This window comes from Felis catus, chromosome B3 (assembly GCF_018350175.1).
Source record: "Felis catus isolate Fca126 chromosome B3, F.catus_Fca126_mat1.0, whole genome shotgun sequence".
Classification (NCBI taxonomy): Eukaryota; Metazoa; Chordata; class Mammalia; order Carnivora; family Felidae; genus Felis; species Felis catus.
In genome coordinates, this window is record NC_058373.1 from 81343950 (window position 1) to 81368213 (window position 24264).

General features: G+C 36.2%; 1 protein-coding gene across 8 annotated transcripts in view; it reads left to right on the forward strand.

Annotated features, from left to right (window-relative positions):
- The window catches only part of NUBPL (nucleotide binding protein like), a 222123-nt gene that overhangs the window by 185647 nt on the left and 12212 nt on the right, over positions 1–24264 (forward strand). For all 8 annotated transcript variants that reach the window (XM_003987533.6, XM_045059768.1, XM_019832905.3 and 5 more), the window contains 2 exons: positions 8297–8382; positions 23964–24084. In XM_003987533.6, the coding sequence (XP_003987582.3) occupies positions 8297–8382; positions 23964–24084 (207 nt within the window). The remainder of the gene's footprint in view (positions 1–8296; positions 8383–23963; positions 24085–24264) is intronic.

Here is a 24264-nt window from a genome sequence, read left to right on the forward strand (position 1 = left end):
GTAACCTAAATAAAATCTTTAATTTTTTTTTAAATAACTGTTTTTTCCCTTGTTAATTGTTTTCAAATTTAAAATAATTCTCCTTTAAATATCTAGTACTAATCCTTTGGAAAACCCTTGAAAATTCAAGGAAAAACATTTGGCTATTTTGGATTTTAGTGCTTTACTTCCCCTGTAGTTTGACAGTTTATGATGACCTCAAACCAAAAAGCTAGAAACATGCTTATACTTTAAAGGTGGAAGACTGAGGTCATGGCTGTTTCTAGTAGTCAGAGATCTTACACCTTCATTTATGTTTTCAGTTTGCAGAATGGAAGTTTGAAGGAGACCATCAATTTTGGACTTCTTCCATGTGTACTGTGTCCATGCAAATATTGGGCAGAGTTATAATTAATGTATATTTGTCAAGACTTGCATGATGTAGAAGAGAATTATTGTTTTATTTATCAAATTAAAAAATTTGTTTTCAAGATAAATTTGTTTTTATTATACAAATTATAGCCAGGTGTTAAAGACTGTGTTCCAGGGTTTTATTATTTAGGGCATTCCTAGTACTCAGTCCAAAACCTCAGTCCTATTACTTTGGGAATCAAATTATAAAATTAAATATATTATCATTGGTTATGAACTACACTGTTTCCAATCTAATTTTCAAAAAAATCCGTTTTTTAGGCTCTTATGTTTACATTAACATATAAGTTGAAGTTACAGTGTATCACTTAACAGTTCAAAGAAATAGCTTGAGAATTAAGAAATTCTGAATTATGACATGGAAAGACCCAAAAAACCTTCCTCAAATGATTCTTACGTAATTAACTTTCAGAATCACTTTGTGTCGACTAACCTATCTAATGCTGGAATTCCTTGATCATTTAGCTTGTGTTTGGAAGAGAAGCTTCTGAGGCAGTTCATTCAGTTTCATTGTTTAAGAATTCCTGGGCACTTCTCAGGCGCCTGGTGGTTCAGTTGGTTAAGTAACTGACTCTTGGTTTTGGCTTAGGTCAGGATCTCGTGGTTTGTGAGTTCAAGTCCCGCATCAGGCTCTGTGTTGGCAGTGTGGAGCCTGCTTGGGATTCTGCCTAGTTCTCTCTCTGCCACTCACCCTGCTTATGCTGTCTCTCCCTCAAAAGGAAATTTCTGGGCACTTCCTTCATAATATATGCCTAACAGCTAAAATTCCTTAATGTCTTAAAGGTCAATAAATAGTATAATGACCAATGGGTAGTCAGATTCATATTAAAAACTACTTTTAAATTCATTAAGCATTTATATGTAAGAAAAATTACAAGCCCCACAGTCTGTCATTTAAAAATTGTTGCACGTGATCATAGATTTTAGAAATTTGATCAGAATCTGAAGTTTAGGTCTAAAGAATATCTTCACATCTTAAATATAATAGTATTTGGAAATGGATGGCTTTTCCATATAAAGTCTTAGTCTCTATTTCCCGAATATACCTGGTTAAATAAAGTTAGGGTAATTGGGGAGTAATAATTCTTCTCTGTAGATTTGTATTAGAGAAAGAATATGTATAAAAAGGGATATGCTTCATGAATAAACAAAAAGCCTGAGGTGGTGGTGCACTGTGGGCATGGACATGCCAAGCTATACATGTATCTAACAGAATTTGCAATGCAAAATATTAAATCTAAGAGTGCAACATGAACAGACTCTCACAGAAGAGGAAAAGAGCTTTTTTTTCTGAGTTGTAGAGATGTATATGTACAAGTAGGCTCCCCAAGGTGTTTACTGACAAGCATTAAAGATGGAGTCAAGACTGGAAAAAAGCAACGATTTTATCTTAATTTTACTGGAAACATCAGGAGTGAGGGGAGGAAGAGAGTAAGAGAGCAAGCGAGCATGAGTGAAGAGTGTGAGTTGTTTGTTTCCAGCTTGAGCTCTTTAAAATCTGAAAATCTCACTTGTCCCGAGTGGTTCCTTAGTGACCAGCCGTCTGGATTGCCCTGGTGAATTCTTTATTAACATCATTAAGATGTGATGATTGGAAGCCCATTCCCTGTTGATTCCATTATTGAAGAGCCAATCTTTGTCCCTAAAAGCAGACATACATGCAGATTCCTTTGATGAACTTGAATTCTTATTAAAGTTCCAAAGTGCACACTCTCTTTCTCACCAGTGATTTTGAACTACTGTGGTTTCCACTAATTATTGTGTTTTTAAAATTCTTTTTGGCAGCTATTAACAGAATTTCCTGTATCAAAATCCATTTCTTTTCTTTTTAATGATTATTTTTGAGAGAGAGAGAGAGAGAGAGCGACAGGGGGGTGGGGAGAGAGAGAGAAGGAGACACAGAATCTGAAGCAGGCTCCAGGCTGTCAGCTGTCAGCACAGAGCCTGGTGTGGGGCTCAAACCCATGAACCGCAAGATCATGACTGAGCTGATGTCGGACGCTTAACTCAGCCACCCAAGCACCTCTCAGAACTTGTTTCTAAAGTGAGCAAAATCATGATTGATCTTAAAATTAGTAAAACATGACTGTAGTCAACTCTCTATTGGAATGGAGCAGAGGGTCCAAAACAGTGACTAATGAAAGAATTATTTATATTTCCTGTTGAAACACAGTCTGAAGGTACATTTGAGGTAGATTTGCCTTTTAATCATGTTTTGCTTAATCAGATACTAATATTAGTGGACATTCGTTGATCTTACAGCAATATATATATATATATATGTATATAAATATATACATATATATACATATATATAAATATATGTATATATATTTTGTACAGAGAGAGCGAGCATGTGTGAGTGGAGGAGGAGAGAGGAGGAGAAAGAGAGAATCCCAAGCAGGCTCCACGCTCAGCACAGAGCTCAACACGGAGCTTGATCCCATGACCCTGGGATCATGACCTGAGCAGAAATCAAGAGTCAAAGCTTCAAGGAACCGAGCCACCCAGGCACCCCCCAAATAGTTTTTATAATTAAGAAAATTTGGGGGTTGCAGAGAAGAAAGATGGGGGGGTGGTTAAAAATGCCAAAGCGAATCTATGTTGTAGTTAATAAACAGTGATATATTTGGTATTATTTATGTTAAGCTAGCAGAACTTGAATGATTATTTTCTTTTACTACAAGTGTCTTTAAATAAATTTAGGAGAATCAGAGCAGTAAATATTAGATTACTGTGAACATTAAGAGTAGCAGTTAGGGGGTGCCTAGGTGGCTCAGTCAGTTAAGCGTCTGACTCTTGATTTTGGTTCAGGTCATGATCTTGCAGTTTGTGAGTTGGAGTCCCACGTGGGACTCTGTGCTGACAGTATAGAGCCTGCTTGGAATTCTGTCCCTCTGCCTCTCTCTCTCTCTGCCCCTTCCCCTTGCACATGCACATACTCTCTCTCTCAAAATAAACTTAATTAAAAAAATTAAGAAAAAAATAATAGCAGTTAATTTGTTCTTTTAAGTCTTAGTTGACTTTATATTGATGTACTCAACAGAGTTGTAAGGTATGGAATTACTTATCTAAATATAATTATGAGCAGTTTTTTGTTGTACATATTAGATTTTAACACTGAAGTTCTCAATAAAGCATGGGAATTAGATATAATTTATGCCCTGAGACGTATAATGGCATAGTTGACTAGTTCCACACTGGTGTAATTATGATCAGCCTAACATCTAGAATAATCCATTTTAAATGTTTAACTACTCTGAACTCTGACCCAAATTCAGATAGGCAGTTCTAGATTTTCCTCTTGATAGTCAAGAGAATTAGCAATTAAAACAATACTCTAAATAATTATTGTTTAGGATGTTTACATATTTGCCAGAATCTGTCAAACCATCTTTTATAGTAAATCTCAGCTGTTAAAAAGTCTTTTAAAAAGATTGTAACTCACAGGTGCCTGGGTGGGTCAGTCGGTTAAGCATCTGACTTCGGCTCAGGTCATGATCTCACGGTTCATGAGTTCAAGCCCCATGTTGGGCTCTGTGCTGACAGCTCAGAGCTTGGAGCCTGCTTCTGATTCTGTGTCTCCTTCTCTCTGTGTCCCTCCCCTGCTTGCTCTCTGTCTCTCAAAAATAAACGTTAAAGAAAAAAAAAAGATTGTAACTTGGAAAATAGCATTTAAAAATATTATTTAATTGTTTGGACTTGGATATTTACTCTAGGAAATGGATAGAAAATTCTTCATGGAACTCTTGAGAAAGAGGTTTTATTATACTATATTTTTCCCCCTGGCCAGTAATTCCATTTATTGCAAACTGAACATTCTCTTTGTTGCTGCTGACCTTGCTCGTGGTCAGTACAGAGAGCACAAACCCTCCGTCAGAAGAGTGAAATGACATCATCAGTGAAGGTATTAAAGAGAAAAAAATTTGGGCTAGTTCATATTGATTCATGTTCCAAGAGCCCTGAGAAAAATGAAAATTTATTAGCTAGGCATTCAAGAATCATAAAGATAAAATGTAATATCAGGTTTGAAGACCATGTTTAAAAAAAGAGACAACATGAAAAAAATTAATATAATTCCTTTAAAATTTAAAAATCTAGGTTGTGATGCACAGATTGATTAATAATGATTAAGTTTAATTTTACTATATTAAAATTTTGTATAGCAAAAGAAGTAGTGATCTTTATGTATGCATGTGAGTAAGTAAGCAATCTCTACACCCAGCGTAAGGCTGGAACTCACAACCCTGAAATCAAGAGTCACATGCTCCTCCGACTGAGCCAGCCAGGCACCCCAAGAATGGCACACATCTATTTATGTGTGAGCCAGTTATTTTTTGTATTCTTTGAAGAAGGCTAGAAAATTTTTCTGTCAGCAGTGTCCTAAAGACTGATTACATTGTGATTAAGGACTTAGTTATTTAAGAACAAGTACATCATCAAAAAAACTCTTACACCAAACCCTCTTTTATAAATGTGGCTGGTAGTTCCAATGGAATGTTTATGTTTTGTAAGCATTTTATGGGACATAGAAGATGATCATTGTCCTTGTCAAAAAGTTATTAACTGATGTATGAATGGTACTATTTAGATTACAAAGGAACTCAGATGGTGTGGATGCTTATTTGTGATACTGTGTTAGGGTCAAGTACAGAGAAAACCAAGGCACTTTAATCCTTCTCTGTAGGATCTTATAGCTGTCAAAATAATGCCACCAAACATTTTTATAACACTTTTACATTCTTTTTTTTTTTTTTTAGTGGAACATAACTTTAAGTTAAATAAGAACAATGGAAATAGGTGTATTTTACAGAAGAGTTTATTGAGATGTATTGAGATTTAGTGAGCTATTCAAGGATATACAGTTACAAAAACATAGTAAACACCACTGGAATCCAGAGCTCTTGACTCCTGGTTCAAGGAGTTACCAACTAAGAGTTCATGCAGCATTAGTCTAGGATAGATGATTTGAAAATACAGGAAAATTGTTTAAATGACCTATTTTTCATTAAGTGACTGTTTTGTGCAAGGTATTGTACCAGTTTTGTTTGATAGAAAATGAAAAAAATCGTAACTACCCATGAAATTATATTGTATAGTGGTAATACAAATAGTAGACAAAGGCTATTTAAAATAATAAAATGATTATATTATGTGAAAGTTAAGAGTACTTTTTAGGGCTAATGCAATAGAAAACCCCCTATATACTGGTATATAATTAAGAGAGAATTTGTAGGAAATAGCCAAGGACTTTTTATTTACAGGTGAAGAGAATGGCTCTGAGATTGAGGGGCCATTATTCTTTGAGGAGGATAGCATTTCACATTTACTTAAATAGGTTTATTGAGCAGTCAGATTGAACAGGAGTGGTTTTGGAAACTTTAGTTAAGAGGAAATGCTAAAACATTTCATCAGAGGTAGCTGAGACCTTGGAGACTATCTAGTCCTTGCATTAATTTTACAGCTAAAGAAACTGAGACCTAGAGTGATGCTGAGTTACTTGCCAAAGGTCAGTCACATAATAGATAGGGACAGTACTAGAATCAGATTTCTTCTAAATGCCTGGATATGAAAAAGCAATGAAATAGATTTATAACAGGACCTAGCAGGTGGCAAATTGTGGACGTATATTGGATCTGTTGAGTTAGAATATAATTTCTACGGAGGTGTGATTTCCGTCAATCTTTGGAAGACAAGAAACAGAATGGTCAACTAGTTTTTGGTTCCTTGGGTAGAGCAAATAAAAATAGAAGGATGTAGTAATCCATGGAGCAATTTGAAAAGCAGGATGAGCTGCCTTATGGCACATATAAAAATGACCTTCCTAGCAACATCTAAGACATTTTATTAACAGCAGTAATATAGATAAGAATGGTGATACTATAAGCAACAACAATGGCAGCTTCCTTTTACTGAATGTTTACCCTCTGTCCAGACATCATGTCAGGCATCTTAGGTACATGAGTTTGTTTAATTATTTCATCCTGTGACCTAGTATTACTGTGCCATTTTGTAGATGAGGAAACTAAATCTCAGATTGTTACTACCCTAGTTACACAGGAAGTTGGCTATTGAATAAAAATTTGAATTCTAATTTTGTTTGAATTCCAAAGCTAGTGTTTTTCAAACTTGAATAATGAATAAGCCCTCCTTCTAAAGGTAAAATAATCTGCCCATACCCCATATTGACTTATTTTTATTATATGACTACTTAACAAAGTATAAATATAGTATAAATATAAATTCCTTAAGCTCGTAGTGCTTATATAATTTTTTAAATAAAAAATATTATAGGTTAAATATAAGCAAAACTAAAAAAATATTATAGGTTAAATATAAGCAAAACTTTAAAGATCAATAAAATTCAAATGAAAGACATTAATTTAAAAGAGGAAGTGTTTTTCTTTTTTCTTTCTTGCTGGAATGAAAATACTGATTGCAAGATGAATTTGTAGCTAACTCCTCTAGCATAGTTCTTTTGACTTTGATATGCCTGTATTGCCATGTGCTTTGTGATAACTTGGTTCCCTGCCACTTGTCTTTATTTTGACTTCTTCAAAATGTCCCTTCAGACAATACTTTGTTGTACCATTTGATCTTCATTTGGTATAGTCCATTATTTATTGTTGATTCTACCTCTGTTTTCATTAGTTGTGATGAACTACTAACCCCTTGGTGCCAACTTGGTGGTTTGGGGTTCTGAAAGGTCATGTCAGTATGTATTTAGTTATAACATGATGGTCATCCAGGTAATGTAGAATATGTTTATGTTAATTATTTTTCAGGTTATCATCTAGAAGAACCTACAAAATTTAAGAAATTACAAACTGCAGATCATCACCAGGCCTCTGGTGTTTCCACTTAAAGACAAAATTACATTGCGCTTTCTCTAAATACCATAGAACTATCCGGTTTCTTTGGGGTAATAATAGAGACCCAGGAAAGCCTCTATCTGCACCTACTTTCAGTGCTACCTTCATTTAGGCCACTACTATTTTGCATCTCAATTTCTACCACAGCCCCTAGTTTTACCCCTACCAAACTATTCTTCACAGTGCATTCCATACTAGTGAGTTTTCTATAATACAAACTTTTAGGACTCAGCTTGGGAGTCACCTCTTTCTGAAACCTTTCCCCTACTGCTTCTCCTTACCTTCTGCTTTTTCGCTATCCTGACCCCTAGATTGAATTGGTTATCTTTCCTTTATTTCTCCTTTATAATTCCTTAATATCGAGGAAGCATATCTCTATTACAGTGCTTAGTACATTGTGTTATAATCCTTAATTTTTTGGTTTTCCAAGTAGACTATTAACTTCTTTAAAGTAGGTCCTACCTTGTGCATCTTCTAACTAGCACATTGTCTGAATGGAAAGAAAGTTCTGATGGTATAGCTGTGATCTTGAATCACTGGTCATTTGGGGTTTTTTGTTTGTTTGTTTTTTGTTTATTTTAGAGAAAGTGCGAGCATGGGAGAGGGGCAGAGGGAGAGTGAGAGAGAGAGAGAGAGAGAGAGAGAGAGAGAGAGAGAGAGAGAATCTTAAGCAGGCTTTACACTTAGCACAAAGCCCAGCATGGGACTTGACCCCATGATCCTGAGATCACGACCTGAGCCAAAATCAAGTGTCAAATGCTCAATCAACTGAGCCACCCAGGCACCCCCCAGTCAGTTGTTATTTTAAAAGTGAGTAGTCAAAAATAGGCAAGAGCGAAGAAGATATTTCTTCATCTTTCCTGTTCAAGTATGTAAAATTTATACAGGTTACCTATTTAATGTAGTAGACTCCATTAGCCTGTAAGCAACGTAATTTTAGAAGCAGTCTTTTCATAAAGCATTAAATGATGGCATCATCTTGCTTTCTCTTTGCTTTGTTTTTCAATGGTTAGGTGCTGTGATTGTCTCCACGCCCCAGGACATTGCACTGATGGATGCACACAAGGGTGCTGAGATGTTTCGAAAAGTCCATGTGCCTGTAAGCATGTATAGCTTCACTGTTACGAGACACTCTTAGCTGAAGAAGCAAGTCAGTGAGAAACACAGCCCAAATTTTAATTTAGTTCTTTACAGAAATCTATATGAAAACCCTACTTTATCTTTATGGTTACTTTAACAACACACATATAGGTGCAAATGTGTATGCACATTATATTAGTCAAGAAAGATTCTAATTGCGCTAAAATATTTTTAAGAAGTCTAAAACATCCTTCATGTATGAGTTTTGTGAATAAATACTACCTTTCCAAATACTGAAAGCTATTATTGACAAAAAAACAACAAAAAAACCCCACCTGAGTGTTTAGGTAGATACACTTGAATAGAGCTCTGGTGGGAAGACAGTTGAAAAAAGTGACTTTTTTTCCTTGTTTCCAGTTTAACTCATACATAGCTCACTGTCTTCTAAAATGTATCTGAAGATTTTCTATATAATATGACAAAACAAATTAATATAATATTAAGACAAAGAACTATTGAAATCAGGGTTAGAAGTGAATTTGTAAACAAACTGCATGCCATCGAGGGACTTAAATTCATATGAGAAGTATGCCGTGAATTTTCTAGCAGCCACATAGAGTTTTTATAAAACTGTCCATTTCCATGAGGTTAGAAAGAGCTTGATGTTCAAGGGAAAGAGAGCTGAGACCAGAGAGGCATAAGTCTCTCCTAGGTTCTCAGAAAAAAGAAATCCTTTATATAATGAACACACTCTCATTACCTTTTCTTAAAAACCATAAATAGGGGCATCTGGGAGGCTCACTCAGTTAAGCATCCAGCTCTTGATATCGGTTCAGGTCATGATCTCACAGTTCATGAATTCGAGACCCGAACTGGGCTCTGTGCTGACCCCTTGAAGCCTGCTTGGGATTCTCTCTCTACTCCTCCATTGCTTGTGCTCTCTTTCTCTCAAAATAAATAAATTTAACCAAACAAAACACATAAATAGGTTTTTTCTCCAAGTGTGCATCGGCGTAAGCAAGTGGACTTCTGCCAGAATACAGTTTAGAGCAAGCATTTGTGTACAAAGCCAACATGATGCCTCCATCTTGGCTATCAGATGGCCTTGATTAATTCAGGAGTAGATTTTAAATCTTACAGGACAGAGTTTTTTAGACTAGGTATAAGTAACACCCACCCAAATAACTAAATATGAATACTTTAAAAAATATGTTTATTATTTATTTTTGAGAGAGAGAGAGAGAGAGAGAGAGAGAGAGAGAGAGAGAGAGAGAATCCCAAGCAGCTTCCACGCTGCCAGAACAGAGCCCGATGCTGGGCTGGAACCCACGAAACTGAGAGATCATGACCTGAGCCGAAATCAGATGCTTATCTGACTGAGCCACCCAGGCTCCCCACTAAATAAGAATACTTATATGGGATTTTAAAAATATAAATCAGCAAAAAGTTAGAGGGCTATCTACCGAAAACTGAAAACGAGTTATCCATAATCTTTCTAGCAGAAATTAGGTAACAGGGCCAGTGGTCTGTTACTGCCACTTCAACTAGGATAATAGTCATCCTATCAGCATGTAAGGGAATGCTTAACTTCTCATTCTGTAAATAAGGGTAGAGACCTATGTACAGTCTACTCAAAAGCATCATGCAGTTCTTGAGGGAAAAGTCTTTTAAAAAGCTGAAACCAACACTTTTTATTTCCCACCCTGTAAATTATCATTGCATACACCTATTTCCACTGATGCTGTTACTTAATGGGACTTCGGCTATGGGTCAGGTTTTACATGCACTTTGCTAGTTGGACGTCTAATGACCATGTCTAATGTCTAATGACCAAATTGATGGGATTTAATGACAGATTCAGTGTATGTATCTTTTAGTCTTTTATGTTATTTTCACTTACCTGCAGCACTTGATATATATTGCCCTGTAAGTAAAGAGGCAAACAATCTCAATTGTTCCAACAGATTTTTCTCTAGACTCTGGAAGAAAGGGTGAGGCAGAGTCCTATGGAACATAACAGCAGGAAAGAGGGATGGTCACTAAGTCCAGGTTAGGCTATTGCTAGGTGGGTGCCAGTGAAGAATAGAAGCAAGAAAATACATTGAGGAAATATTTCACATGCAGGATCTTGGGCTGCAAAAAGCTCATAGGACTAGTACAGGATTAGCTAGGGAGTGAAAGAGCTGTTTGTGATCAGAGTAAATGTTGCAGTTTATGTGTGCAGAGTTGGAACACTTCTGGGTAATGACAAGGTCCCAGATGTGGCTGGTCATGGGTGTGTGGGGCTGAAGTGGAATAGATGTAAAAGTCATCGGAACTGCATAATCCCAAGTTAGCTTTTTTGACATCATCCTGTATCTTTATAATAGCCCTCTTTTTTTTCACCCCTATGTTTCAATTATTTGCCCTCTAAACAAGAGGGAAAAAATTTTAATGTTAATTTACTTTTGGAGAGAGAGAGAGAGAGAGAGAGAGAGAGAGAGCAGGGTGGGGGCAGAGAGAGTGGGAGAGAGAGAATCCCAAGCAGGTTCTGCATTGGCGGTGTGGAGCCCAATGTGGGACTGAAACTCACGAACTGTGAGATAATGACCTGAGCCAAAATCAGGAGTCAGATGCTTAACTGATTGAGCCACCCAGGCACCCCTAAACAAGAAAAATTTTTAAAGGAGGTAAAATATGTTAATCATCTCAGAACAAGGTGCTCAGTAATCTTTGCAAGTGAATGAGTGAGAACTTTGCAGCAATGAGCTCTGTAAACACTGGGACAACCATGGTGCAGCTACATTGTAAAGGGGATCCTGGTTATGTGTGGGATGTAGATTTGATGACCTCTGAGATACTTCTGGCATTTAAGAGCCTTGGAGTCTAATCATAAAGCATCTGAAATTAGAACGTGTTCCATAAATGCAAAGAAGAAATGTTATGCTTTGTTTATACCACTTTATTTCATTGTTGCCTGGTCTTTAGTCTTGCTTTCTGTTTTTTTCCCTTTTTGAAGTGCATTAGTTACCATAGAAACAGTGATGTCATTGGAATTCATTGGTATGGACAGAGTTTAGTAATGTCTACAAGAACATTTTGAAGTTAATTTAAATGCTTTCTTAAAACTCAAGGCTTGGATAAGGGAAGGAGAAGAAGAAATAACTGTTAAATTCTCAGTTCTCTGCCTGAAATCATATCAACTCTGCCAAATCCTTGATTATTTCAGTGTTTGTAGGTAGACTGTTTTTTTTTAAACAATAAATTTTTTTCAGGGGCATCTCTGTGGCTCAGTTGGTTAAGCATCTGCCTGACTCTTAATTTCGACTCAGGTCATGATCTCATGGGTTCAGCTCTGCACTAACAGTGTGGAGCCTGCTTGGGGTTCTCTCTCTCCCTCTCTCCCTCTCTCCCTCTCTCCCTCTCTCTCTGCCTTTCCCCTGAGCATGAGCACTCCCCACCCCTCCCTCTCCCTCTCTCACACACACACATGCATACACACACAAAACAAATAAATTAAAAAAAATTTTTTAACTTTACACATTTTTAACAGTGAGTACTTTTTGCCTTGTGACATTCTAACACATTTTTGTTGCTTCTTGTACAAGGGAGGTCCAGGCACCTCAGTTTAGAGTCCTTCCCTTACCATTTGAACTTTTAGAGTTACAGGGATTTCACTCTCCAGCCCTTCCTTCTTGGGCAGTCTCTTTACCAGCTCCTGAAAATTATATTAAAGTATGTTTCTTCTCTTACTCTTTCTATAGGTAATGAACCCTTAATTTTAATTCAGTAGATAGCTTATTCTACAAATATGTATTTACTCATATTGAATGCCTTCCATAAGCAAAGTACTGTGATAAGTTCCCTTGGTGATTAAAAAAAAAAAAAAAAGGGATGAAGCCTTTTCTGTTAAGTTCCTTATGGTCCTGTGGACTAGCTCCATTATGGTGAAGGTGCCCTGAATTCTGAGGAGCTTGAGAACACTTTCTTCTCTGGGCTATTAAGTAGGGCTTTCATGGAAAAGTCATGATTTTTTCTACGCCCCTGTTATTTTGCATATCCTAGTCCCTTGCCTGATAAGCCATTGTTAGCTTGGGAACTCATATGCATGTTTCAAATTCTTGCTCAGGAAATTTATTTTCTCTGGAAAGCTTTTCCCAAATTCCCAGAAAAGGTTAATCTTTCTCTGAACTACTGTATCATATACCTAGTTTGACTCATATCCCACTACAGTTTACCTGTCAGTCTCCACAGAAGAATGTGAGTTCCTGGAGGGCAAGAAAACATGCCTTAAATATTCTTAAATACTCAATTACCAAGTGTATGATAGGCCTAAGGTAAATACTTATATGGACATTTGACCTTGGATATAACGCCAGCCACAATCTGCTGTTGTCTTTATTCCCCAGCTCACAGGTCACTCTGCCTTGCATTCTCTCTGCTACAGTGAAACTGGTCATCTTCCATGTATTTTAGATTGCCACAAAGTTTCTTTCTTCATGGCCTTGAGCATGCTGTTTCTCCACATGAGAACCATTTTTTTTTTTTAACTTACCCTCATTTTTTTTTTTAACTTAGTAGTTCCTTTTTATCCTTTGGTACTTAGATTAAATGGTTCTTTTTCTGGGAGACTGCCCTGTCCCTGTTAACTAGGTGAATTCTTTCTAGTGCATGATCTAGTGACACTCTATTTCTCCTTTTTAACTGTTTTCATATTTGTCAGTACTTTCACATTTGTAGTGCCAGACTATAAGCTCTGAGTGAAGGGACTCCTTACCTCCCTCTGTGCCAAGAACATATTGTTGCTTACTAAATATATACAGATTAAATGAATGGAATAGGATTTTCATAGCTATCGCAGGGGACTGGAGGGACAGAAGTGAGTCTGAAAAGAATCAGGAAATCACAAGTTGTGTTCAGGGTTGTTCAGTTTCTCTATAGTTGAGGTAATGTTTGGCAGTGGTTATACTAGCCCAGGTTTGGTAGAGCTTTAACAGCTGAGCTAAGGATTTAGACTTTGTTCTTGAGATTTTTAGAGGGGTCCATAAAGAATGTGGGAAAGGAAATAATTAATTGATTTGAATGGAACTTTTAAAATACTTAATTTGGTGGAAATGAATAGAAAGGACAGGAGCCAGGAGAGTGTGGAGGCATGAAGGAAGCATTTGCAATGGTCAGAGTTACTCAAACTGCAGGTTGTAACCCACCAATGAGTCATGAAACCAATACTATGAGGGATGAAACCAAAGGTTTCAATATCTGGGTTAATTGCTCTTAAAAAGAGAAAGTATTATTTCATAAAGATTTGGTCTCAGTTGTCAATACATAGAAGTGTACATTTGTATTAACACTTAAAATATTTCTCGTATGGTAAGATAGTTTTAATAATTTGGAAAAACACCATTGTAGGGGATAGGAAGTAAGGGTCTGGTGTAATATAACAGCATTGAAAATGGAAAGGGGAATAAATGTGGTGGACGTTTTGAAGGAAGAATTGCCAGGCTTGGCAATTGATTACATGAGGTAGGGTGGTTAGAAAAAAAAATGGCAGAAATCTAAGGGATTTTGAGAGTTAGGCTGCCATATTAATAAATCTACCAGGAGCTAGTTTTTTGCTCAAGATGACAGTGAGGTAGAAATAAGACATTAGATTCTCAGTCACAAATCCCTGCCCTTATTCTCTATGAGGGTTGTGATTTAAAGCTGTTTGGCAAGGAAGAGACTGGTGGAGCAAATGATTTGGTGTTGGCCTTTTTAGTACTGTTCACATCACATGATGTATGTGACCCTCCCTTCTCCTCAAAGAAACAGATTTATTAATCTGTATATTTGTAGCCTCTTATACATAGATTGATATTTTTTAGCCCTGAGAGAGCTATATTCCTTAATAAGTATATAACTTCTTTTATGGTTACAAATTAAATTCCTTTAGAAATTTTATTATAATTTTTTTAGGCAATAGGGTGCTACTTACAGTGGCATTTTTGCATAGTGGTAAAGAGAGTAAGCTCAGGAATCTGAATGCTAGAGTTCAAATCCTAGGTCTGTCACTTTGTTGCTGTATGACCTCCGCAAGTTACTTAATTCAGAATATGAGAATTATAGTGCCATTTCCCTCAGAGGATTGAGAAGAGAAATAAATGAGATAATGCGTGTAAAAAGCTTAGTACAGTGTTCGGCACAAGCTGAAACAACCAATAATGTAAATATAAAATGTCGATTAATGTTGCTTATTATAATTACTTTCAGAATGTTATCATGAAACAGATACATTTCATAGATATTTATGTATTTGGCCTATGTGTTTTGACTAGTCCTTTATTTTCTGATAAGAATGTTAACAAGAAATTTTTTACACCTTAGATGCATAGTGTCTTTGAGATTTCCTTATTCCTTGAGTACTTTAGTTGAGCCTAAACCATTCTTTTCATATAGATTAGTTGATAAAGTTATATAGAGTCTAAAATTCTGTGTTAATTTAAATTTGCATTATTTAATATATGTTCATTGCTGTCACAGATAAACCTCAAAATATATAATGATGCAAATACAATAGAAGTTTATTTCTTGCTCATGTAACAGTACTCATAGATGAACAGGTGAGCAGGGTGGTCTTCTTCCAGGAAGTCATTTAAGCTGCTGTAGCCTCTGCCGTTTTCACATGTGAGTTCTAAACCCACCTTTGGGGCCATCCTCTTTTGAGCCAGCCAGGGGGGGAAATGGAACAGAGGTGTGTACATGGAGATTTTTATGGACCAGACATACATACATTTCTACTCACACTTCACTAAAAGTCATGTGATCATATGTCACATTTCTCAAGGAGCCCAAGAAAATTAGATTAGTTATGTGCCAATGAAGATGAGGCCATGGACTTTGGTCAAAGCTACCTGTCTCTGCTACAGATGACCTGGAAATAAAATACAGATTATAGCCTAATGCTGGTCACTGAACTTATCTTTTTTTCCCTTGTAAGTAGTCCTGAAAATTCTGTAACTATTTCGGCCTTGAGAATATTTATTTATTTTAAAAAAGGGAGATAGGAATTTTGCTTTTCCTGTGGTTTACTTTTCTTGCTGATTAAAAACAAGAAATTCAAAGAAACCAAAAATACTAGTGTGGTGTGGAACTTTTAAATATTTATTTGAAAGGGTTAATGATTATATTTTCTTCTAAGAAAAATGAGGTGATCTTAGAACCTCAATTAGGTGATTCCCATCAATGTTTTCTTTCCATTTTCCACTGTTTTCCATTTTCATTACCACAGACCCTACACAATGTTCTCAACAATGAGGATCAAAGTTGTGTTTTATTATTTTTCTGGCAGAGTGGCCAGTTATGGTAGTAGGTTAATTGTTTGGACCTGGGGTTCCACACCTTCACCTGTGAATGTCTTCAAAACTCATGTATTCATGAAACACATCTTAGAGCTTTTTTTAGCATCTATCTTGTTTGTCTGTTAGATCCCAAAAGTCCAATTATATTTAATACCTCAAGCTGACCTGCCATAAAAAAACAATTTAGAAATAGGCAGTCTTATGTGAAAATAGAGGCAAGCGACGACACATTTATTCTCTCCTTTCTTCCTTGAATATGTTTTCCTCTGTGATTATCAAATAGTCTCATTTGGTTCTCTGGGAAGTTTCATACCTTTGATGTATTTGAAGAATCTTTCATTATTGGCTGTAGAGGCTTTACAAAGTGCTGTTTGAATTCTTTCTAGGAACACACTAACTAGTTTGCACATGATGTATCACATGTGGCTTCCTTCTTCACAATTGGTTAATTTTTCCACTTTTAGAAGAGTGACTTTTCTTTTTTGGTAACCTTTATAAAACTGGGTAGCAGTCTGCATCTTGACCATTATTACATCTCAGAGACCAAAGTTGTATGCTCATTTGTGTCTTCCCTTGGGATCTCTCACAAGTCCATGAATGTTTTTATTGAGAATGCTGTTCTATGTGATTTACATGAATTAAAGTAATAATAACTCTCACAACCCTGTGATACAGATAACATTTTTTTCTCTCATTTTGCAGATGTGGAAACTGTGGTAAGAAGATTAAATAACTCACATAAGGTTACCTGTCAGTTTAGTGGGCATCTGGGCTTCTATCCCAAGCAGTATGCTTTCCAGAGCCCACATTTTTAACTGCTTTTTCTGTGGATTATCCAAAATTGAGTAATCCAAACTGTAGTAATATGGACATGGGAGAATACCACAAGCTTAGAAATTTCAGGGAGCAAGAGAGGTCTCCATTAAATTTGCTTACCATTGGGTTTCTGACTGTCTAGGTGGGCAAGTAAGGGCAGGAAATGGGTGGATTGAATAATGGGGAGGAGTCAAGAGAGGTATAATGAGGGTGTTTTTTGGGAAAGGGAATTCCATGACCAGGAGAAGAAAATGAAATCTAAGGTTGGACTGCAGCAGTGAGTGTGAAAATGGTTCAAATTAGGCCTTCCATTATAACTGTGCTCTTCATTACTATCCCAGACTATATTGGCTCAGTATTGTTTCAGACCGCCTAGTTCCATGAACCAAATCCTAGTTCCATGAATCCTAGTTCCATGAACCAGTCCATTTACTTGTCATCTTGTTTATTGACTTCCATATACAAAGCAGTGACCCAGCTGGTTTGAATTTTGGCTGTGTTATTTACTAACTGTTTGACCTTGAGCAAGTAATTTAGCTTCAATGTTTTGTGACCCATCTCATAGGTTATAATGGCAGTTAAATGAGATTATATATGTAGTACTTAGCATAGACCTTAGTACATGGTACTATAAAGGGAGGCTCTGAATGTTATTGTTTTAGTAGTAGATTTTAGGAATCATTATTATAGAGATCATCATTTAATATAAACCCTCATTTTGGAATTCAAGATGTAGAGAAGTTGAGTTTGCACCTCATGGGCACACAGCTATTTAGTTGGTCCTGAGAAGAACATGAATTTCCCCATTCATTGTTCTTTCCATGCCAGACTACTTCTGAAAAAGAAAACAAAAACATCCATGTCATTTTTAAAAATTATAATATTTGTACACTTGTTTCAAGGAATATACTAAAACCTGGTTCAAGGCTAATGGAGAACTGAATCTAATCTATTTCAGCTATTTTTATTTATTTTCTATTTAACAGTTTCTCTTCCTCATTTTTTTCTTAAATCATATTTTGTAATCCTTGTGACAAATTCCAACCAGCAAGAATTTAACCTGATTGTAACCTTGAGAAATTGGATTACATAGTAGCCTGAAAATCTTGCTTGTTACTTACCTGAATCTGAATTTAAAATGCCAAGAAGAAATTAAAATTGAGGCCTTTTGAGCTTGCTTAATTCAATTCAGTTGGACACAAAAATCCAATATTTCAAAGCAATGTTGATATTTCAAGAGAGTCAATTTTTTTTAAGTTGATAAAAGAAGTACCCTTCTGAGCCAATGATGGATTGGAATAACGTAAAAATAACGTGTAAAAGGTTTGTGGTGGCTGATGTTAAGCAGACATGTGGCATTTACTTTCTTTCAGTAAAACTAGCTGAGGTAAAAAGAGATCGGGATCTTAAACATTTTTTCTCTTTAAAATTTTTTTATTTGAGTATAGTTGACACAAAAAGTCATGTTACATTTTGATGAGACATTAAAAAATGATTGAGCATGCTTGCAGCTGCATTTTAATGGTATTATGTAAATTAAGCTATGGCAAAGCATCTGTTTTCTAATGTTTCTGCTATACAAAATAGCTCTATAATAAACAAACAGCCTAACAATACATGAAATATTCACACAATATAAGGCATTTTTGGGGGGGAGCAGGCAGTACAGAGTTGCCACATGGACATGAAATCTTTCCTTTTTAAGAAAAATTTTTATGAACAAAATTGTAATTTGGATGTTCTAATGTCCTTTCTTATTATATTAGCTGCCCCTGTTCAAAACTCTTTGATTATAGAGGACTGCTTTTTTAAAACCTAGCATAGTGTTTTCTAATCTTTTTAACACTCCAGGCTTTCTTTTAAGTTTTCTTCCAACTAACCCCATGGTTTGAAAAAGTTATCTGTCACATACTTTGCATATCTTAATATGTTTTCTTTCTAATTAATCAAATAAATGTATGTGTGTGTTATCACAATCAGTTGATATAATTTCAACTAAAAGCAAAGAAACTTGACAGTTTATCTTTCTTATACAGTCTTGGAGGCAACTGTTTCATGTTTCTCCAATTTTTAAAAATATTCATAAATCACTGGCCCTCATAAATGTTTTTGGGCATCTTTAGGACCTTAAAGCAACATTAAATAGGAGAACTACCAAAATAAATTCTGTAGTCATGCTTCAATTGTCTACAACAGTACTTTCCAGCAGAAATGTAATGCAAGCCACAAATGTGATTTAAAAATGGTTAGTTGCCGTATATATATTTTTAATGTTTATTTATTTTTGAGAGTGAGAGAAAGCAGGAGCAGAGGAGGGGCAGAAAGAGAAAGGGAGACAGAGAATCTGAAGCAGGCTCCAAGCTGCCAGCATAGATCCCAACAGAGGCCTCAAACCCACGAACCATGAGATTTTTGACCTGAGCCAAAGTTGGATGCTTTACCGCCTAAGCCACCCAGATGCCCCTTTAGTAGCCATATTTTAAAATGTAGGAAAACAAAACAAAACAAAACAGGTGACCTTAATTTTAATAACATACTTAACTCAGTATATTAAAAATATTATCATTTCAGCATGAAATCAGTATCAAAGTTGAGAATCAATCAACAAAGGAATTATATTTTCGGGGCGCCTGGGTGGCTCAGTCAGTTGAGCGTCTGACTTCGGTTCAGGTCATGATCTCTCGGTTTGTGAGTTCAAGCCCCGCGACAGGCTCCGTGCTGACAGCTCAGAGCCTGGAGCCTGCTTCAGATTCTGTATCTCCCTGTCTTTCGGCCCCTCCCATGCTCACACTCTGTCTCTCTCTGTCTCTCAATAATAAATGTTTAAAAAAAAATAAAAAAAATACATAGGAATTATATTTTAAAATACTAGGGATACTTACAATTCAATGAAAAACAACAACAACAACACATGATCAATAGAAAAAAAAAGACAAGAATCCTGAACAGACATTTCACAGAGGAGAATATACAATGACCAATAAACATGTAAAAATGTGCTCGGGGCACCTAGATGGCTCAGTCGGTTAAGCGTTCGACTTTGGCTTGGTTCATGATCTCGCAGTTCGTGCCCTGTGTCAGGCTCTGCGCTGACAGCTCAGAGCCTGGAGCCTGCTTTGGATTCTGTGTCTCCCTCTTTCTCTGCCTTCCCCTGTTCACGCTCTGTCTCTGTCTCTCTCTCTCTCTCTCTCTCTCTCTCTCTCTCAAAAATAAATAAACATTAGAAAATTCTTAAAAAATATGCTCAACTTCATTAATAATTATGGCAACACAAAGCCACAGTGCAAAGGAGAGCTGGGCACAGCATCAGGAAGAAAGAGAGCAAACTGGAATACACGTACACTCCTGCATCTTTCTTTCACCAGCTCTAACCAAAGGAAAGTAGAGTGTGATGCCTAAGGCTTCACTGCCACCTCGGGGTTTTCATTCCACTTTCAGGGAACTTTAACCAGGAGCCATATATATGAAGGAAGATTCTAGGAAATATAGTTCCTATTATAAACACATTGACAGTTTGAACAGTCCAGCACAATGGACTCACCATACTTGCTAAAATAAAGAAGACTGATGATACCATATGTTGGTGAAGCTGTGTCACACCTGGAATTCTCATACATTACTGGGAGGAGTGTAAATTGGTAGAACTTTATTGGAAAACCTGGCATTTTTTGCTGAAGTTAAACATGCATAACCTAAATACTTAGCAAAAAAAAAAAAAGAAAAAAGAAAAAAAGGGGGAGACATATATAAAAACATTCATGGAAGCATTATTTATAATAGTTTCCCCAAAGTGGAACCCAAATTATAACACCATAAATTATTTCTGCCTGTTTGCAAACTTTATATAAATGGAATAATAAGTATATACTTTCATGTTGCTTATTTTGCTTAAACTTCATTACCGTGTCGCATTCCATTGTGTGACTGTGCCACAATTTATTTGTCCATTTTACTGTTGATGGCCATTTAGTCCTTTTCTATCTGGGAATAATTAGTGTTATTTGTGAATACTTTTGTACATGTGTTTTGTTGAATGTTAAGTTCACATTCCTGTTAATCTATAACTGAGAGCAGAATTACTATGCCATAGTGGAAACTAAACATATATCAATTATTTAGATTAACTGCCAGTTTTCCAAAATGGTTGTACCCATTTACACTCAGGTGAAACTATGAGTTTTACTTGCTCTCCGTCTTCATGGAGATTTAGTGTTGGTGGTTGTTACAGTCATATAGACATTCATCTATTCTAATCAGGTCTTAAAGCTTATACGCATGATATCTCATTGTGGTCCTAATTTGCATTTCTCTGATGATTAGTAAAGTTGAACCCTTTTTTCTCACATTTGTTGGTCTTTGCATATCCTCTTTTATGGAGTGCTGGTTAAGTCTTGCCCATTTTTTAATTTCTGACTTTTCTTATTGATTTGTGGAGTTCTTTATATATTCCAGATAAAAGCCCTGTGTCATGGATGTGTATTATAAATACCACCTCCCGCTTTATATTTTGCCTTTTCACTCTCTCCTGTGTCTTCCAATTTAGTTATTAATTTTAATGACCACTTTAACAAAATGACTTTTTATTTATGTTTAGTGCTTTGTGTCCTGCTAGAAAAATCTCACACTACTCACACCATTCCTCAACCATGCTGGCTTTTCAATTACTTGAAGGAAACCTCTCCCTACTTGTATCTTAAGAGTTTTTCCTCCTTTTTATTCTTTAACTTCTGCGTCACATATTTCCTCAAGAAACTCCTCTGTGACTCCCAGGGTATGTTGTCCTCTGTGTTCTACACTCTCATAATACACTGTACTTGCTTCCAGAGAAGCTCTTCCAGTATTTAAGTGGATTTTTGCAATATTTGTTTAGTCTGTTTCTCTATCCAGGAGCGTGAGGATCAAGTCTGTTTTGCTCACCACTGAATGCTACCCCTTTCGCTTAGCCCGGTAACTGGCATATAATAGGAGCCCATTAAATATTGAGTTTGCTTATAGTTTTATGTTTGTGACATTTTGTGGTCTTTATAGAGAACATGTCTGAGGCATAGAGAACAGTAACAAGATACTTATGCGTTAATCATATACATTGAAAATACTTGCTCCATCCCTTTCTGTTTTGGGGAGTCTAAGAGATTGTGGAGTAGGGATGCTTTTCCCATTCTCTCTGAATTAGAGTATACCCTCACCTAGGTGTTCACATTATTTGTTTTTCCTTTCCCATTTCTTTTCTTTTCTTTTCTTTTCTTTTCTTTTCTTTTCTTTTCTTTTCTTTTCTTTTCTTTTCTTTTCTTTTCTTTCTTTCTTTCTTTCTTTCTTTTTCTTTCTTTCTTTCACGTTTATGTATTTATTTTGAGAGAGAGAGATTGAGAGACAGCAAAGAAGGGGCATAGAGGGCGACAGAGAATCCTGACCCAGCTCTACAGTGTCAGCATGGAGCCCACTGTGGGACCCCAAGTCACAAACTCTGAGGTCATGACGTGAGCCGAAATCAAGAGTCAGATGCTTAACCAACTGAGCCACCCAGGCACCGCCCTCCCATTTCTTGAGTGATATATTTATGTTCAAGTTGAAAGCTCTACAGTGAGGGGACTATATCACTTTTAATATAAATGGCAGTAAAACTGCCCAAGCAATGGGTATATCATATAGACATAGTGAATAAAGAAATAAGGTGTGTAATATTAGCGGTGTTTTCTTCTGGCTTTTTGGAGATGGTATTGAATTACCAAAGTACAGTGTGATCTATTTTTTATAATACTTTGCATCAGCAAAATGGCATCTATTCGATGCTTAGAAAATGCTTAGCTACAAATGTATGTCCCTCACAATTTGTCTTCATTTGCATGTGTTCTGAAAAACTTTAGTCTTTTCTGTTTCTCTTTTCAGAGAGAAGAATAAATTTGATCACCTTATCTATATGTTTCATTGTAGACTATCACTGCTATCCTTCATTTAAAATGCACATGTTCTAATAGAGATACCTCCTGTAATGATGATCTTTTTGGTGGAATTGATAGGATAATATAGACATGTTATCTCTAAACCTCTGATAATTGTGTTTCCTTATTTTTATTTTAGAAGCTAAGCACTGCTTTAATTTCCATTAATGAGAAAATGGGATTGGAGCACCTGGGTGGCTCAGTCACTTAAGCATTCAGCTCTTGATTTTGGCTCAGGTCATGATCTCGTGGTCATGGGATCAAGCCCTGCATCGGGCTTCATGCTAAGTGTGGAGCCTGCTTGGGATTTATCTCTTTCTCTCCCTCCCTCTCCCCCTTCCCTCTCTCCCCCTAAATAAATAAATAAATAAATAAATAAATAAATAAATAAATACTAAATGTGGAGCCTGCTTGGGATTTCTCTGTCTCTCCCCATCTCTGTCTCTCTCTCAATAAATAAATAAACAAACATATTTTTTAAAAAGAATGGGATTAAAAGAAATATGAATAAGGATTATATTTGCAGAACCTGTCTATTTAACAAATGTTTATGAAGTATCTCTTTTATGCCAGAAGTTAGGAAATTCAGAAAGAGATGGACACTTTCTGTAAGACTTTAAATTTTTATTTCAAATAATAACATTCTGATAAGAGCCAAGAGTTTTTTGCTAGAAGTGTCCTTTTTTTCAGTTACGGAATGAGGATGATAAAATACCCATCTCAAAAAGTTTTTGAGATGAGTAAATAAGATAGTTCATCTAAACCATTTACCCCCAGTGGCTGGTATATAATAAGCAGTCAGTACTTGTTAGGTGTTATTTACTATGATGCTTTGTTCACAATAACCTCTTAATTATTTATTTTCCTGTGTTTCTGCTTAGTTTTTCTGTATTGCTATCAGGGCTAAATTTCTAAAAAATGGGTCTGATTTTGTAACATTACCTCGATCATCTTTCAACTTGAAAAACCCTTTGTTGGGCCATCTTTCCAACTTGAAAAACCTTTTGTGGTTTTCTGTTGTCTCAAGAAGAAAGTCTGAAACACGTGAATGGCATCTAGCATGTTAACCATCTGACCTTCACCTCCCTTTACCAAGCCAGCTTCTTCTGCCTTTGCCCCCCATTAGCTTGTAGCCCAAATAGGCCATGTGTGGCTACATTCCCCTGACTTGGCTTGTGTTCTTCTTTCCACCTAGAATTCCTGCTGTAGGCCTCAACCCTTATTCTCATCCTTAACCTGAAGAAACAATTCCGAGCAATGTGGGCAGCTCAGAGATACCTCTTATTCTTCCCAGACGAAATTTTTTGATCCCTGTTATTTTTATCTCTTTAACATTTATCACATTATTAAAGTTAATTACATGTGTCTTGCTCTCCCACTAGCGTGTGAGTTCCCTTTAGAGCAGAAACAATAACTTATTCATCATTGTATCACTAGAACCCAGTGGGCACTCAGTAAAAACTTGTTGAAATAATGGATTGAGATTTGGTTTAACTTTGTTTTGATTTCAGTGGTTTTTGTTATTCTAGGTTCTGGGCCTTGTCCAAAATATGAGTGTTTTCCAGTGTCCACAATGTAAACATAAAACTCATATTTTTGGTGCTGATGGTGCCAGAAGACTAGCACGGACCCTTGATCTTGATGTTCTAGGTAAGACCATAGGATATTCTTTTGCAGAGGAAATGCCAGAAGGGGAGGTGTGGATAAGATGATGATGAAGAGTGTCTCAGAAAATGATGCATTGTCTTCATTTTTGTGTTTTAAATTAAGTATAAGGAGTTGTATGTGTTTGTTAACCTTTCTTTGGCTTTATATACTTCATTAGTGGGA